Source organism: Malaclemys terrapin, chromosome 7, assembly GCF_027887155.1.
Source record: "Malaclemys terrapin pileata isolate rMalTer1 chromosome 7, rMalTer1.hap1, whole genome shotgun sequence".
Taxonomy (NCBI): domain Eukaryota; kingdom Metazoa; phylum Chordata; order Testudines; family Emydidae; genus Malaclemys; species Malaclemys terrapin.
Genome location: NC_071511.1, coordinates 61081996 through 61100402, shown reverse-complemented (window position 1 = coordinate 61100402; position 18407 = coordinate 61081996). Strand labels below are relative to the sequence as shown.

Below are 18407 nucleotides of genomic sequence, written 5' to 3'. Positions count from 1 at the left end.
GCTATTCATCTGTTCAGATTGTATAGTGTTTGATTCAAGGATCTTGCTGCCCCTTTGTGCTGACAATACTGAGTTCAGTAAATAAATGTGAATATTGTGATGAGAGATAAGCAGGTTTGCTTACTTAAAGATGAAATTGAAGTGATAAAAAGTAAAATCAGAGTTCTCCTGTTCTCTCAGTACAACCCAGAGGTGTTTGATTCTTAAATGACAGTTCTAGGACTGGCTTATTAATCTAGCGGTATATCGTAATGTGTTACCATGTGACACGTGAGTTTTGAGCTTGATACTTTTGCTTTTCAGACAAACAGGATCTGGGAGCCCTGCAGTGGTAGCATACTCTGCTCCTGATCGGGAGGGACCAGTGGTGGGCTACCTGTGGCCCATCAGGGTAATCCGCTGTCAGGCTGCCAGACCATTTGTTTAAGTTTGCACAGCTGCCCACAGCTCCCAGTGGTTTGCCGTTCCTGCCCAATGGGGGCTGCGGGAAGCGGTGTGGGTGCAAATGTAACCAACGGTCTGCCAACAGATTACCCTGACGGGCCACAGGTTGCCCACCATTAGGAGGGACCCTTTACTCCCTAAGCTGGCAGAGATGAGAATGCTGTGGGTCCGTGCAGAGTGATTAATGGCTCCTCTGAATTAACCAGAGGTTACAGGAAAAGTAACAAGTTCCAGGGGACGCTGCAGTCAGATGCCCTTGGCCAGAAGAACATTCACAACAGTAGTCTTATAAGAGGCGCTCTGGGATGCATGAGAGGGCAAATGACTCCCAAGAAGCCAAAAATATTCAGCTCCTACAGCTGATGAATAAAATTTAGCTATATGGCAAAAAAAAATTGAATAGGAATTGACATGGCCTTTTGGACATGGTAGTAACTGCAAAGTATACCTAAGGCCTTGTCTTCACTTACCGGAGGGTCCGGCGGCACGCAATCGATGTTCTGGGATCGATTTATCGCGTCTGGTTAAGACGCAATAAATCGATCCCGGATCGATCCCGGAAGTGCTCGCAGTCGGCGCCGGTACTCCAGCTCGCCGAGAGGAGTACGCGGCATCGACGGGGGAGCCTTCCTGCCGCGTCTGGACCGCGGTAAGTTCGGACTAAGGTACTTCAAATTCAGCTACGTTATTAACGTAGCTGAATTTGCGTACCTTAGTCCGAAGTGGGGACTTAGTGGGGACCAGGCCTAAGAGGCAACAGGACAAGAGTTTTATAAATCTTCAAATGAATCTTGAATTCTTTAACTAGAAGTTGAGAAAATATCTAGATCTACTGTACTATTACTGTTGTACTGCCTTGCATCCTGGGATCTCCAAAAGTTTTACAAACATTAACCCTACTAAACATTTTATTCACTTTACATCTAGTTATACTGTGCCTTTGTAGTTGTCGTCCCCATCCTGGACAATGATCCCTCATTTTCACAGACCTTGGGAGACAGGCCAGTCCTCACCCACAGACAACCCGCCAACTTTAAGCATATTCTCACCAGCAACCACGCACCGCACCATAACAATTCTAACTCAGGAACCAACCCATGCAACAAACCTCGATGCCAACTCTGCCCACATATTTACACCAGCAACACCATCACAGGACCTAACCAGATCAGCTACAACATCACCGGCTCATTCATCTGCACGTCCACCAATGTTATATATGCCATCATATGCCAGCAATGCCCCTCTGCTATGTACATTGGCCAAACTGGACAGTCACTACGCAAGAGAATAAATGGACACAAGTCAGATATCAGGAATGGCAATATACAAAAACCTGTAGGAGAACACTTCAACCTCCCTGGCCACACAATAGCAGATGTTAAGGTAGCCATCTGACAGCAAAAAACTTCAGGACCAGACTCCAAAGAGAAACTGCTGAGCTCCAGTTCATTTGCAAATTTGACACCATCAGATCAAGATTAAACAAAGACTATGAATGGCTTTCCAACTACAGAAGCAGTTTCTCCTCCCTTGGTGTTCACACCTCAACTGCTAGCAGAGCACCTCACCCTCCCTGATTGAACTAATCTCGTTATCTCCATACTGATTTATACCTGCCTCTGGAGATTTCCATTACTTGCATCTGAAGAAGTGAGGTTCTTACCCACGAAAGCTTATGCTCCCAATACTTGTGTTAGTCTTAAAGGTGCCACAGGACCCTCTGTTGCTTTTTCCATTATCCAAGTCATTAATGCAAATATTGACTATTATCAGACCTAGAACTGATCCCCGGTGGGACCCCACTGGATATGCCCTCCCATTTTCACAGCAAGCCCATTGATAACTATTCTGAGTGTAGTCTTTCAACTAATTATGTACCCACTTTATAGTTTTCACCTAGACTGCAAATCATGTGGAACTGTATCAAAAGCCTTACTAAAATCAAGATATATTACATTTACTGCTTTCCCCCTATGCAGTAACCCAGGAACCCTGTCAAAGGAGGAAATGTAGGTTATTTGGCATGATTTGTTCTTGACAAATCCAGGCTGGGTACTCTTTATAACCCTATTATCCTTTAGATGCTTACAAACTTGTTTAATAATTTGTTTATTTGGGGGCAAAATGAGCCAAGTCATGTGCAAGACTTAACAGATAATACAAGAGAAAGTTTAGTTAACTAAGCAAATCATTAAAATGTACAAACGAGGTTTTGCAGCACAACGATTCTTACTACATGACCAAAGAAGCTGTAAAGTCAAAATGGTCCAATTCAGATCACTCCAACCGTCAAACTTTAAAAACTGCATAACAGACATTTCCTATTGAGAATTTTTATGTGGCATTACAAGACAAGAATTTGAAGTTCAGGAGAAGAAAAAAAAAGCTGTAGTGCTGGTGGCTAAGTTTTGAACTGTATCAGTCAGTCTTGCAAATCTGCTATACTCCTCCTCTCACCCAGGGATAATGTATGTATTTGAAGATATGGGAGGTTAACTTGTTTTTTCTTTACCACCAACACCATTATAAAAGTGGAGCATATAGCTTTCCAGTAGTGCGCTTCGTCACTGGGAAAAGAAGAGGGTTGGAAAGACCTCCCTCACCCAACAAAATTCTGAGTGTATGTCTACACTGCACTCAGTAATTACTGCGGTGATGCATGTCCACACTACTCTCCTTGGGTCCGTGGTGCACATCCTCACCAGGATTGTTTCCACCAACCTAAGAAGGGCAGTGTGGGAAGCTGTTAAAGCCTCTCAGCTCTGCTAGCAGCTCCCTGCCAGGAGCCCAGCTATCCCCCAGGCTCCCGACAGGCTGCCCCATTCTCTGCCAGAAGCCAGGGGAAGCTGCCTGAGGCTTCCTGCCTCCCCATTCCCCGATGTGAGTGGGGGGGAAGATTCCCGGGGCTTCTTGGCCCTGGGGAATGGGGTCCAGCTGCCCCAGCTCCCGACAGGGAGTGGGAGCATGGAAGTGTACCCAGGCTTCTTGCCCCGACTCCCAGCTGGGAGCGGGGTCCAGCCATCCAGCTCTCCAGTAGAGTGGGGGGCAGCTGGGCTCTAGCTGCCTAGCTTTCTTATCAGTTTCATGGCACCTGCTGTGAAATTGACAGGACAGCAAACAGCAGATGTAAGTAACGGAGTATCTACACAGATACTGTCTTGCCCTAACTACACCACCATAAGCCCTGCGCCTCTTGTGGAGGTGGAGTAGGGCGCTTACATCCGCAGAAGCAAGGCTGTAGTGTAGACACTGACATAATTAGGTCGACATAAGCTACCTTACGTCAACCTAATTGTGTAATGTAGACCAATCTGAGTAACTAAAGCACCCACGCACAGCTTGAAGCACAACCTATTGTTAAAGTTGCAGAGTCATCTTTGTATGTCTAGTCAGTTTGAGGCAGTTGAAGAGCAGAATAGCCCAGATATAAGTGCACAGGAGCATGGTTACATGCCCTCCAAGACAGAAAGGCATGCAGATACTGACATGACAATTTACCATGCAGTGCCAGACTTTGAAATCAAAGTACTGCTAATGTCTCTCTGCAGTGTACCCATAGGCAATTTTTGCTCTATTTATAAATAAATATTTCTTCAGGAAAAAAAAAGCCAAAGGCACCTTGTACTGCAAAGGAAAATGATGTAATCCGTAGAAATGGCTAACTGCAATATAGTTTCACTATTTTAAAAAATTGTCTCTTCAAAAAAGAAATACCTTTCTCTCCACCAGGCTCAATATTTACTGGTCTGGTTTCCTACATAGAGAGCCTGTTTAAAATCTAATATACATGTATGTGACACTGTCTAGAATCTGTACAAGCACCTTCCCACCTGAGAGTCTCTAAGTGCTTTGCGAATGTTAATTAATCCTTGTTCTACTACTGTTACATAGGTATTTTCCTATTGTACAGATAGGGAAACTGAAGTACAGAGGTCACAGAGTCAGTGGCAGAACCAGCTGTAAAACCTCATTTCAAAGGTAGCCAAGGCCTGGAACTAAATCCCTTTCTCAATATGGAAATAAATTTAAAGTGAAGCAACAATAAATAGTGTCCCTTTAAATATGTAATAAGCTCTCTAACTATTTTAATTGCAACTTTTACATTTATTAAAGATTTGTAATGTGTTGTTGAAGCCTTTCCATAGTGCCATTTAGATTGTTTTGGGGGGCACATAGCAAAGAGAGGTTTTATAGGTTGAATTTATGGATCTCTTCTTAATGGTTAGTTATGAGATAGTGAAAAGAGTGCTGGAGAAGGCAGTTTTGATTGACAATAATACATGGTTGAGTAAGCGATTCTATATTTATTGTCCTGGTAGGTTCACACTTGTTTTTTAAATACATATTGAAATCTTGGGGAAATTGTAGCACAGCTTGTTCATGGTCTGTTTTTGTTCAGATTTTTTTCATTCACATACATAGGTTGTATCACAACAAAATCATGCAATATAACACTTAAATATTCAGCAGGAAGAAGAATGTGTTTAGTTAGAGGCATTTCTCCGGTGTGCATCATCAGAAATAGGATACGGCCAAAAAAATCATTGGTTGCTGCTTGTCAAAATGCTGTCCTGTGTTGGACACTAGACACATCTTAATTGGGAGGCCCTAGATAATCAGTCTATCACCCTGATTTAGGAAGAAAGATCATTGTTTCAAGTCTGATAGCAAAAAATACTGTTTTGTATAAAAATGCAAAATTTAAAGGAAAAAAAAGTTCTCATTTTGTCATTGTTTCTTGTAGTCTGTGACACCGTCTCTTTTAATACCAGAACTTAGAATTTCAAGCCTAATTAACCACTGCTTAACCCTTAGGCATTGGATGAATTTGTCCCCATTAAGCAAAACTTATTCTAATGCTGTCCCAGTTAAGCAGCAGTCATTGCCATGCACTATCATTAGGCTAAATTGGTTCCCTGAGACATCCCAGTAAAGCTAACATTGCTATTAAGTACATCTTAATTTAAGCAAAATAAAGAGTATTATGTGCAGATTGCAAACTAAAGACTATAAATACACCAGCTGATAAAGTAGCATGAATTCCGAAATGCTACAGTATCAGAACAGGATACATCAAAATTTAACACTGAAACCTCTGAAAACCCTCTTCCTTTTATATTATGTTAAGAACTGTAACTTACGCCGTACACCCTCAAGTATCCGCTAGATACACCGAAATGATAGGTAATAAATGTTGTTGTATGCATTGTTAAAATTGTGTTTGCTATGTTTTTCTTCTTTGTCAGCACAAATCCTTGTTTATTAAAGATTTAGCTTGAAGGAAATTTTAATTAATTACAGGTTCAGTAAATCCTGACTAGGAATCTGCTGTGCTGTTTACAGTGAATGGCCTTCATGTGCCTATGTTTCACTCCTGTTCTCTCTGCTATCTGACAATGTGATTTATGGCTGTTGTTTTTCTACCAGTCCACTGTTTGCCCTCTAGGAGGGATTGGTCTCCTGAGCCTCCATAATAACAGCAGCACTTTCACAAAACATCTTTTAATGACAACAGTGTAGCATTCTGTAAGTCAGGCTAATTGCAGACATACCCTATTAATTGCAAAAACTAGGAGAGGTTACATATTTTACAAGCTTTTAATTTGAAATCGCCCGAGATGATTTGTCTTAAGTGTTTGGGTAGAGATGTCTACAATATTCTGCGATAGGCCATTACTGAGAATCTAGAACACACAGTTACAGAATACTAGGAATGAATCAGGTGAAGTTAAGTTGTGTGGGCGAATCTGCCTAGGAATACTACTGCTTCTGTAATACAGAATGTTATAAAAAGAGTTCATGTTATGGGAATTAAGGAGCTAATTTCTACTTTTATTTTAACAATTGCATATGTTACACTTATTTCAGTCGATAACATTCAAAGAGTAGAAAATCTAAGGTTGAACTGGAAGAGGTTGGGGGGGGCGTTATGTCATGTCTTCAGCTATATAGGGATCAGTTACAATTTTTTTTTTTTTTTTTTTTTTTTTTTTTTTTTTTTTTTTTTACAGAAAGTGATTGGTGGCTTATCAGATGTTCATCTGAGTCATTAGGGAGGAAAGCAGTGTGTTTAAAAAAAAATAAAAAAATTCTGATTTTTAAAAATCACACCTTTGTTTATAAGCTCAAAATCTGCTAGATACATGATTGTTTTTGTTACGTACCAGTTCTGGCCATTGTTTGGCAAACATTTTCATGTTTTCTCCTTGGGAATTTAAAATATCAGAAGACACCCTGGCTGTCATCTTTTTTTCTTTTCTGTTTTTGTGCTGGTGTCCAAATCTTGCTTCTATTAACATCATTGGGGGAAACTCCCATTGATTTCACTATTGTAGGATTAAGTCCCAGGTCAGCAGTGAATGTGCACAGCTCTTGAAATAGTGTTGAATAGTTACTACAAGCCAGTAAGAGAGCTCTGCATAAAAAGACACTCAGTTACGTGTTAAGATATAATTGGCCAAATGCTGCCACAGATCTGTGGGTGTGTCACCCTGAATTTTCCAAGTCCTGGAGGGCTGAGGCTCACGTATGACTAATTTCTCTTGACTTCCTGAATGCAGATTAAATTGAGAGAAGGTTTAGAAGTTCCAGTTACCTGCTCGTAATTCTTTTCTCAAACTTTCCCCTTACCTTTTTTCTTGATTTTCTTATTTATTGTTAGTCTTCATTTGCCAGACTTTGATCTTCCAATATTTAAAACATCCAACAAAATGGTAATTGGTGGATTTCTTCTTTTTGTTATATTATTTTATTTATTTTGATGTTAATGCCCAAAAGCCAGCTGAGACAGGAGGCCCTATTTTGCTAGGGAGTATACAGACAAAGAATAATAGAGGAAGGAATGCCCAGCAGATAGGGCACTAGCCTGTCACTCAAGAGACCTGAGTTCAGTTCCCTGCTCCACCACAGACTTCCTTGGGCAATCTATTAGTCTCCTTGGGCATTAGTTCTGCATCTGTAAAAAGGGGATGATAGCACTGCCCTACCTCACGGAGATGTTGAGAAGATAAATGCACCAAAAGCATAGGTGCTCAGCTCCTATAGTCTTGAAAGTTTATAGAAGTGGCCAAGAAAAAGGTAAGATCGACAGTCTCTGCCATAAAGACCTTACCATCTAAACAGACAAGACACATAGGGTAGGGGAAAGGGATGTTACAAGCAAGCAGAATGAAGAGTGTGATAAATGTCATGTTAGTTCTATGGTTTTCTTCAAAATTCTTTGGGTGGGATTTAGCCAAATGGAAAGACTTTGTTGGCTGTAAAATATACATCTTCATTAACTAATTTTTTCCTTTTTTTTTTATTATTGCATCTTAGTTGCAATGCCAAAGTTAAGGTTGAGCAATAGAGAGGAGGGCTTGAGGAAATTAGTTATGCAGGCAAAACTTAACTTCAGTAGGTCCCAAACAGGTCTTGAATTTTAATGTAAGAGATAATAGTGTTTCTTCTGAAAGGGCAGTGGACCAAATTCTGATCAATTACACATGCTAATGCTGAGTAATTCCATTTTAAGTCATTGGAATTACTTAAGATTTGCACCATTGTATCTAAACAGAATTTGTTCCTTCATATGTATTTGTTAGCTCTTTTGGGATGAGATAGTACTAGTCTCGGCCATAGTTATTTTATTTACAAAGAATACTTAGTTATTTCAGATGCTTTTTAACACAACCGGGATAACAAATGCACAGTTCAGTTGGTCTTAATTTGGCATCTTAATGCTAAATTATTGACAACAAATCATTCTTTTTACAGGTGAAACTAATTCGTGAAATTGCAGCATGCCATGGCATTCTAATTACTTCCTATTCATACATTCGATTGATGCAGGATAATATCAACAGCTATGACTGGCATTATGTGATTTTAGATGAGGGTCATAAAATCCGGAATCCACATGCTGCAGTTACACTTGCATGCAAACAGGTACGGTACCAGAAAACAAACCAAATATCTTCATTTGTAATAGTTTTTTAAAATAATTTGAAAAATTTAAGTTCAGAATCTGATAGTAACCGTGGATTGGTGAATCATAAAGTCGTAGATTTAAATCTTAGCGAAGAATAAAGGCATATGTCATGAGGCTTTCTTTTAAAATCTTGCTTGGATACTTAATTTATTTGGCATTTTTAAAATTGTTTACAATGGTCACTAAAAATCAATAGTGTTATCATAATAGGATAAATTCAAAGTTTTATTAGAATTTGCTGTAAATTAGTGCTAAATGTGGGTTTAAATCATATATATCCAAAACAGATTATGTTCATTTTAGTTTGTGGAGTATTAATGGTAAGTCCTGTTTGAGCTATCCGTTTGGTAGACAGCATTTCACAAGAAGCTTATATTCATTTCAGAGAAAATATGCTATATATTTTAAAATGTGACAACTCATTGATGTGAAATTGGATAGCCTCTGCGTTAGGAATCTGTATTACAAGCCAACTCTTGTCCCTGCCAGCAGGTAGGGGATCTTGGGGGACAACTACTGCACTGGTGGGGTGCAAAATAAACCCTATTAAGAAAATGCAAAAACAGGGAAAATTCAATAGAGAGGGGTATGGGGTTTGTTAAGGTAGACAGTTGTGGAGGGGTTTCTTTTAGTAAATAGGATGGGGGTTTCAATAGTGGGGTACAGTACAGTGGGGTACAATACAGTTGGTAACCAATTAACACTGAAGTATAAATGTAACAGGTAGCTAACAATTTCTATGTAAAGAATGTGTCACAGCAGCATATAACCAACTAACAGTATGGGTAAAATGTGTTAAATAACCAACGACTTTAGGTAAAAAATGTGTCACAGTTGTGTAAATGTAAAATGTGAGGTATGTTAGAGAGAAAAGGGGTAACCAATGGGGTTTTATGCTAGACTTCAGTAATACAGTTGAGGTTTGGCAGCAGTGGGAATGGGGTGAGCACGTGGGGGAAGGGATTGAGAGAGCGAGAAAGAAAGAGCAGACAGGCTGCAAGTTTAAACAGCAGAGAGAGAGAGAGAGAGAGAGAGAAAGAAAGTGGTAGAGAAGTGAGGATGGGGGAAGAGGAGCATGTGGTGGAGGGAGATTTAAACTCAGGGAGACACAGAGAGCAGACAGGCTGCAAGTTTAAACAGCAGAAAGACAATTATACAGGACATAGTAAAATCTTATCTATGATTTAACTTAACCAAGACTACACAAATTAGCAAGTAACAAAACACAATGCAACAATTCTTTAAGCCTAATTTACAGAGTACAATGCAAGCAATTTCCTAAACCTAACTTAACCACAGCTATGCAAAATGAAATTACAACTTATCTAGACTAAAAGCTAAATCTAACCTAATGGGTGCACCTTATACTAGGGGTAGTTCCAGAGGGCAGACTGGTGTGTGCCCAGGATACAGCTCCAAAGGGGGGGAGTGTTTAACTAGTGGTGGCTCTAGCAGTGGGGTGGCTGCAAGCTGGCAGCCCAGAATACAGTCCAGGAAGGCACAGGCTTATTTCTAGCAGCAAAGGCACTGCGGAGCAAGAAACAGATTACAGATACAGACCAAGGAGTTAGCTTGGATCTGCCTGCTGGGGGAAAGAAAGCCAGCAGGTAAAACAAGGGGGGTGTGCAAGAGGTTTTTCTTTACCAATCCCCAAAGCAGCAGCAGGAACAGTAGTTTCAGCATCAGAGGACGCAGAGAGGACTCGATTCGCTTACAATAATCAGGAGATCTCCAGGCACAAATTCATTGTTCGTGGGAGGGGAGTTTAAAAATGAGGGTACGCTCCAAAACAACAAGAGCGGGGAGAGGGCCCCCCAAAGACCCCTAGCTGATCAGACCAGGGGGCAAAGCAAGGACCTTCTCCGGGGGTCTGATCAGAAAATGTCTGTTTTTAAGAGCAAACTCAGGCAGTTTCCCGCCAGTAACTTTGATTGGCTCCTCTTGATACAGGGGAGGAGAGAAGGCAGGGAAAGGTTGCAGGTAAGCATAGGCAGGCCTGGGCATATTCTGAGCCACAGGTATGACTCCTATGCTTAGCTATGTGGCCACTTTAGGTCTTGCATACCTGGGCAGAGCACCCTACACCGAGCCGGGTCCAAACAAAGAAGCTAGACAAAGGGGCGAAAGCCTCCGTCCCCTCCCCCCCCCCCCCAGCAGAGCAATGGCTCCAGTCAGTCTGCACAAGCCATTGTCATGATCAGGGCCAGGCTGTGACTTTGGTTAATTCCATGGCTGGGGAGGTGGGGGGGCGGCCACACAGCACAAATAGAACAGCAGGGGGACAGCTGTAACAGACAGATAAATTCAAAGTTTTATTAGAATTTGCTGTAAATTAGTGCTAAATGTGGGTTTAAATCATATATATCCAAAACAGATTATGTTCATTTTAGTTTGTGGAGTATTAATTGTAAGTCCTGTTTGAGCTATCCGTTTGGTAGACAGCATTTCACAAGAAGCTTATATTCATTTCAGAGAAAATATGCTATATATTTTAAAATGTGACAACTCATTGATGTGAAATTGGATAGCCTCTGCGGTAGGCATCTGTATTACAAGCCAACTCATGAAAATGTCTTACTACTAAGTTGTTTTGTTTTATATTTATAGTTCCGCACTCCCCATCGAATCATCTTATCTGGCTCCCCTATGCAGAATAACCTAAAGGAGCTCTGGTCCCTCTTTGACTTTGTATTCCCAGGGAAATTGGGAACACTGCCTGTCTTCATGGAGCAATTCTCTGTTCCAATAACCATGGGAGGATATTCCAATGCCTCTCCCGTGCAGGTAAAGATACAGCAAAATATTTTTACTAATTGATGGTCATTAATTTGAAGGAAATGGTTTGCTGTGTTGTTTCAAAACTCACTTAAAAATGTATATTATATTGGATGTCTTATGCCCTGATCGAGTAAACACATTTACATACATTATATATACATATATAATATATTTTTTTTCACTGTTTGGGTTTAAAACATTAGCAAAATGCTGTAATATTTGAATTTCAGACACTGTAGAGAAATGTTTAAATCCATACTGAAAATGGTTTTCATTTAAAAACAATTAAATTATTCCCATCCTATTAATAGCAGATTTTGTGAAAGTATTTTTAAACTAAATCTAATTTTGGAGCATAAACTGCCTCGGATTATTCTTTTAAACATGAGTATATCTGTTAATCTTTGCAGTTGTTGCAGTTATGGCAAGTATTTTATTTAGCTGACTTTTAAACATTTACCTGTATTTGCATTTATTAAATTAGTTATTAGATTGTTTGTAAAGTTACCTGAAGATTAAAAGTTCTATATAAATGCTTAGAATATAAATTATTTCTACTATAACATTTCTGGTAATGTTTTATGCACACATTTTTCTATAATTTTATCTTCATTCTGAGTTTAAGTGCTTCCCTTGTCTGAGGCTTGGTAATTTACTAAATTGAATGGCCAGTTGGATTTTTATGTATCAATAATTTATTATATTCTTTGTTTTGCTTTAAGAGAATTGAGGGTATTTTTAGCCATTATGTACAGTTAATACTCATCTCACACATCCATTACCCATTACAGAACCATATGCTCCATTTAAGGCCAGAATGACCTTTAGTTTCTGTGATCATAGGGATTTTCTTATACCGATTTTTTTAATAGTCTCAAGTGGGCACTAATCTTCACTTATTGTCTGTTACCCACCATTGCTTCAGGCTTCGTTTTGATCTTCAGTCTGTAGATGAGCAGTTCTGTGTGTGGCTTTTGGTTTATGCAAGCTTACACACACGGATTCATTGATAGAAGGGACTTGCCTAGGGGGAAGTGTGTCTTACTAGCCAATACATCTATAATTTCTGGTCTCCTTTCAGTGGAATAAATTTCACCAAATTAAGCCAAAATAAATTAATGGTATCTGATCTGAGAGAGTCTATTTATTAAATATTATTGTTGGCTAACATGAATTCATTACAAATCACATTATATTGGTTACTAAAAAAACATTACTGTAACTTCATATATCTATTAAAGGGTAGAAAATTGAAATAATGTGTCTGCTTGTGCCATCTAGTTTTTTTTTTTTTACTTTTTCCTACTCCTAGGTAATGAATCTCATTTAAATAAAAACAAAAAAACCTCTACATTAAGAACTCCCTTAAATGCTGTGTTTTTTTTCCCTTCTAAAGGTAAAAACTGCCTACAAGTGTGCATGTGTTTTACGGGACACCATAAATCCCTACTTGCTGCGGAGAATGAAGGCTGATGTGAAAATGAGCCTGTCACTGCCAGATAAAAATGAACAGGTTTGTTTAAAATATATATAGTGTTTGATCCTTTGCCTCCTGAAATCCATAGCAAAACTTCAGTTGATTTTGTTGAGAGCAAGTGTGGAAAAAGAGCATAGAGAAGTTAAAGCTACACATTTTAACTTCTCAGTAGTGGCATAAGGCTAATGAGCTGGGGAAGCCAAAGTGTGTCTAGCAGCTTGAATATCAACGGAGATATTTTATTTTGTAGGTATTTATAAATCACCTGATTACCATATCATCTGGGCACAAAAGTCTGATGGAATTCTGTAATGTGGAAAGTATCTGTTTTCATCTTAAATAAGGAATTGTAGCCCCACAAATCCTACAGTTTACAGCCTCCTCTATGATCCAGCATGCAGTGCTTCATCTTGACCTTGTATTCTCCGCACAGCTATGCATCCATGTTAAAGCAAAGGGCATGTAAGGTGCATTCTAGTCTATTTTATGCAAATTGGTTTCAGCCCTTGGGCTCCTGGAGAGTGATCAGTGCAGCCCTCAAATGGCCAGACTTTTGCATCCTAAGAACAGTGCCTGTAGGGTACCTCTTGTGGTATGTTCATTATCAGAGTTATCATAAGAAATGTTGTTCCTGCTGTTATGAGGTTCATTTGGCCAACAAATTATTACAGGGAAATATGTAGTGTGACAGTAGTAGTTCAGGTTGCAAATTTGTTTCCGTTCTGACCCCGTTTGTACATGCTAATAACCTTCCAAAATCTTCCCTTCTGGGACTGAAATTTTCCATGCTTGTTCTGTGCCTGAAGGTGAATGTTTTTGGAAAGGTCTTGAGCTAAATTCCTTCAGCCATTCTTGTGTTAATGAAAGGGTTGTGTTTTTTTAACAAAAAAAATAGACATCTGTGACTCCCAGGAGCCACTGTTTCTAGTGTGGGTTAGAGTTTACTTCCTCCCTGCATCAGGCTTTGTTTCTCTACCGCACCCCTTTTTCTTCCTTCTCCCCTTCTTGCTCCCCTCACAACTGCTCCTTGATATGCTTCTCCCTTCAATTTCTACCACCTTTAGGCATCTAAGACAAGTAGTCATACTAGTGATTCCACATTGGGACAGTGTCATGGAGTGGGCAGTGAGTTAACAGGGGAGATCGTTGTGTCTGCTGTGAAGTCTCATGCTCTCTGTTCAGTCAAACTCTGGAACATGGCTTCAGTACACTTTAAAGAATGTAGGCTGCTTCCCCCTAAAGAACACATTCCAAAGTGAATTAAAATCATTTGATTTTTCTTGTCAGTCACAGACTCATGTGTACGTGAGTTTGACTTACAGCATAATGTTTGTTGCCTTGCAGGATGTGAGTGAGTGATTTTGTTCCATTTTAGCCCATCAGGCAATGTGAAAAATCATTATATGATCACGTTCAAAGATTAATGACAGAACAGATTACATATGCTAACCTATTGTTTACCCATGAGATCATAAGGGGATTGCAGGTTTTAAGGGACATAACAGATACACTGTACAAAGTGCTTCCAATACTTAGTATTCTATACATTCCACTTTAAAAAGCCCTTGCATTAAGGGAATGTTAAGATTGCACAGTTAAGCAATGAAGTCAGGAAATCGGAAAGTGAAGCTTGCATAAATAAATGCAGTTGGAGAAAATTATGAACAACTGAGAAGGGCACAGAATGGATGCTGAAACTCATCCCTAACTATAGCATTTGCCCCCTACAGATACTGTACCCTTTTCTAAATGTTTTAACTTCTGATGGGCTCTTATTCTTAATTTTGCACTTTTGATGGATCAAGAGTTCCTCAGTGAAGCTTTATTCTTTTTGTTTGTTGCACATTTCATATCTCATGAAGTTGAACGGTAACTGGATAAGTGCACGATATTATTATTTTATTTTTTTAGGTTCTGTTTTGCCGTTTGACAGATGAACAACGGCAAGTCTACCAAAACTTCATTGATTCCAAAGAAGTTTACCAGATTCTCAGTGGAGAAATGCAGGTTGGCATTAATTAAGGTAGATGATGACATGTAAGAGTTTAAAGATAGCCATCTGGATAAAGGTGCTGACTGCCCTTTGGCATTTTTCTAGCTGGACTCTGAGCAGGATCTTAGAGGGGAAACAAAACAAAAACCTTTATACCCAAGATGTCCCCAGAACCCTTTACATAGTAATGAATTAGAGGCTAGTAGTAGAGTGACTGAGGAAGACATTATGTGTTGAACAATAGCATGCACACACAACTGGATATTAGAACCAGTTTTGCTGAACGAGGGAATGCTGGCCAAGGAGGTGGGTTACCATTTCTAAAAATCACTAGGATCTTCATCTTTCACCCAAATACAAATCATAGGTAAAAGGACTTCTTAACTTTGCAGCTTTTGCCTTAGTACGTGCCTTGAAGTGTAAACAACCTAAATCCTGGTGTTGGCTTTCAACTTATGACCCTCTGTTCTAGAAGTGAAAATGCTGTCTATAATGCATAGTGGTATCCACAGAAGGAATGTAGCCTATAGATTATACTTCAGATATTGAAAAAATTATGAATGATGATGAATATCTACTATGAATGACAATGAATTGTTATTGGGCCAGAAAATGAGTGAGTGTCACTCTCTACAGCCTGGGAGTTTGTGCACTTACCTAGGATGTGGGAGATCCAGGTTCAAATTCTTGTTGTAGTAAGACTTCAATTATTTTATTAAAAGTAAAACTGTTTAAGAGGAGAGATTGAAAACCCCACAAAAGAATATCTCATTGCCCAGTGGCCAGGGCACTCTCCTCTATTGGCGGAGATCCAAGTCCAAATCCCTTCTCTACATATGGCAGAGTTGAACCCACATCTCCGACATCCCAGGGGAATGCATTAACCGTATGTAGAGCTTCTGGTTTGGGGGATTTATTTATTTCATTTTTCCAGGTTTATTTTTTAACAATTTTTCAGTTCTCTGTAGATGCCCAAAAATTGGGGGGGTTGGGCCTTTCTCTTTGTTTATACAGTAATGAGTAATTTCTACACAGTAGAGCTCTTTAGAAATTACACACACACACCCATAGTCTGCCTTACTGCTCAGTATAGACAAATCAGTAGGTACAATTAACCAGTCCCAGTGGTTTTCCAGTGTTTTGTTTTTGTTTGTTTGTAGCAGGGGTGTTTTATCAGTTTAAAACCAAAAATCAGAAGTCCTATTTATAAGGGGGTACCACCACCTCTGCCTCTTCTGGCCATTTTGTGAGTCCTTTAATTACTTTTGTCAAAATGCCTGAAACTGTAAATGAAATTTTTTAGGTAGAAACAAAAGATTTTGTTTTGATATTACTGAAACATTTAGCCTTCTTTAGCTTGGTTGGAAGTATTTGAAAAATGTGATACAAATTCACGAATAGTTTCAACCTGAAACTGAATTTTTCTGCAAATAAACTATGTAATCTGAAAAATTTCTCCCAGGAATCATGTGTTCCTTCTGATGTATTGCCTTATTTTGGAGGGATGGTAGTGAGGGCAGCTATTTCAAATTGCAGCTTTTGTTATACTGAGTAGTAGGTAAAAGAATGTGTATAACGGAAGTATTCATAAGTGGGTTTTTACCTGCATCGTATCTTAATATTTACCTAGAAGTTGTCCTTTACTATCTAAATGTTTGCACATTGATGTAGTGTTTAACACTTCATTGGGCCTTTAACAGATTGGTTTGGTGCTCTGACTCACTCAATTCTACAATGCTGGGGCAGTTGCTTTTGCAACTACAGTTTTCTCAGTGAAGAGAGAAGGGATTATACTTATGGTATTTAAAATGTCTAATGAATAATAGAAAAGAATCCATCTAATGCAGTGATGTAAGCAGTGGTCATTATCAGCCTCCTACACGTGTTCTGTTGAAACATGTTGAGACAACCCACTCTTAAGTAAGTGTGGATTCTAGAGGTTGTACTTGCCAACATGGGAAACTTTCTTTTCATCTTCAAATTCTCTCCCAGCATTTGTGCATTTTTGTCTTGAATTGATTTTCATGATCTTGTCTGTCACAATTTTCCTATTTTCAGAAGAAAAAAAGAAAATTGTGACTGTTTTTTACTGAAAATATAGCATCACTTATGAATTTGCACCACTTTTGCGGGAGAGAAATTCATTTTATGAATAAAGAAAAATGAACCAATTCAATAATATGTTTAACTTTTTTCCCTGGGTTCTTTATTATTTTTATTTTTATTTTTATTTTTTCCATCTTGGCTCAGTTAGTGCAAATAAATCAGTTAGGACCCAACCTATGCACAGAAACAATTTGAACTTGCTTTATAAGTCCAGCTGCATATATAGCAGCTTTTAGCAGGTGATATATATTTTGAATATCTTTACTGGAAGACCATGTAATGTGCAGTTGGATGGAACTTCTTAGCTTCTGAAGCGCTAGAAAAACTATGACTAATACGGATTACATGAATGCAGAAACTGTTTTAGAATGTTTGTAACATCACCAAAATGGGTTCTCATATAACACAGTATTTCATTTGGCAACTGTATAATACCTTTTACTGAAATGGGAACAAAAGTATTCTGGTGTAAAAACCAGAGCACCAGTATTCACCTGCTCAGTGACTATCAGTTTGGTCCATTATTGTCTCTTCTTAAATGTAACCCATGGTAGAATGAAAAATTTGCAAGAAAGACATTTCTCTCCTGTATTCTGTAGGTTTTCTCTGGACTTGTAGCCTTGAGAAAAATATGCAACCACCCTGACCTCTTTTCTGGTGGTCCCAAGATTTTGAAAGGTGTGCCAGATGATGAGTTAGAAGAAGCAGATCAGTTTGGATACTGGAAACGTTCTGGAAAAATGATAGTGGTAGAGTCCTTACTGAAAATATGGCACAAGCAGGGTCACAGGGTGCTGCTATTTACCCAGTCGAGACAGGTAAGAACATCTAACAAACTTATTACAGTTATGCAGTAACTGCAGTAAAAAAAAAAAAAAAAAAACCCACCTCCACCAGACTAGATGTGTGTGTGATCTAAAAAGACCTATCACTAGAAGCTAGGATATTTTGTGGATTCCTCAAAAAAACAAAATTCCAATTATCCTGAAAAGTGTCAAAGTGGGAAATTTCTTTGATTCTTAGATGTAGCATAACGGGAGGGTAGACTTCTACGCACTTCAGTTCCATAAACTTTCTTAGCATGATAGTGTATACCAAGTATTGCCCAAGTAAAATATGTGGAGCCAAATATTGCTGTCACTTACGTGAGTGTAAATGAAAACAAGTCCTTTTGAAACCAATGGAGTAACTCTGGATTTACACTGGTGTAACTAGGAGTGGTGTTTGGCACAGTACTACAGTACAAATAACTGTCTATGATAGGGCTTCACATGCCCTGTGCCATGAGTCTTTTTCTGATTCAGTAATAGCTGGTTACACATCATTAGGTATTCCTGCCATGTCTTTAATTCTCTCAGAATTGTACTGAGTTTTTTGCTGTTCAAGGGGAGTTCTTACAATTTGGAAGTTTGAAGTAATATCTTTCTTGCACTTCATATTTTGGTCGGAGTGGTAAATGCAAATTGCAGCTTCCATTTTGCCTATCACTTCTTTTATAAAGTTGTTCCTTGGCTCGACACTATATATTTTTTTAATGAGATCACAAGTTTGATTGATAAAAGTAATAGTGTTGACATAATATACTTAGACTTCTGTAAGGCGTTTGACTTGGTACCACATGACATTTTGATAAATTG

The 18407-nt window shown here is 38.9% G+C and overlaps 1 protein-coding gene across 1 annotated transcript in view; it reads left to right on the top strand.

Annotated features, from left to right (window-relative positions):
* ERCC6 (ERCC excision repair 6, chromatin remodeling factor) overlaps nt 1-18407 on the top strand; it is a 79712-nt gene that overhangs the window by 45057 nt on the left and 16248 nt on the right. Inside the window, exons 8-12 of the mRNA XM_054034710.1 lie at nt 8203-8373; nt 11024-11200; nt 12591-12707; nt 14583-14678; nt 17370-17588. Of these exons, the coding sequence (XP_053890685.1) occupies nt 8203-8373; nt 11024-11200; nt 12591-12707; nt 14583-14678; nt 17370-17588 (780 nt within the window). The remainder of the gene's footprint in view (nt 1-8202; nt 8374-11023; nt 11201-12590; nt 12708-14582; nt 14679-17369; nt 17589-18407) is intronic.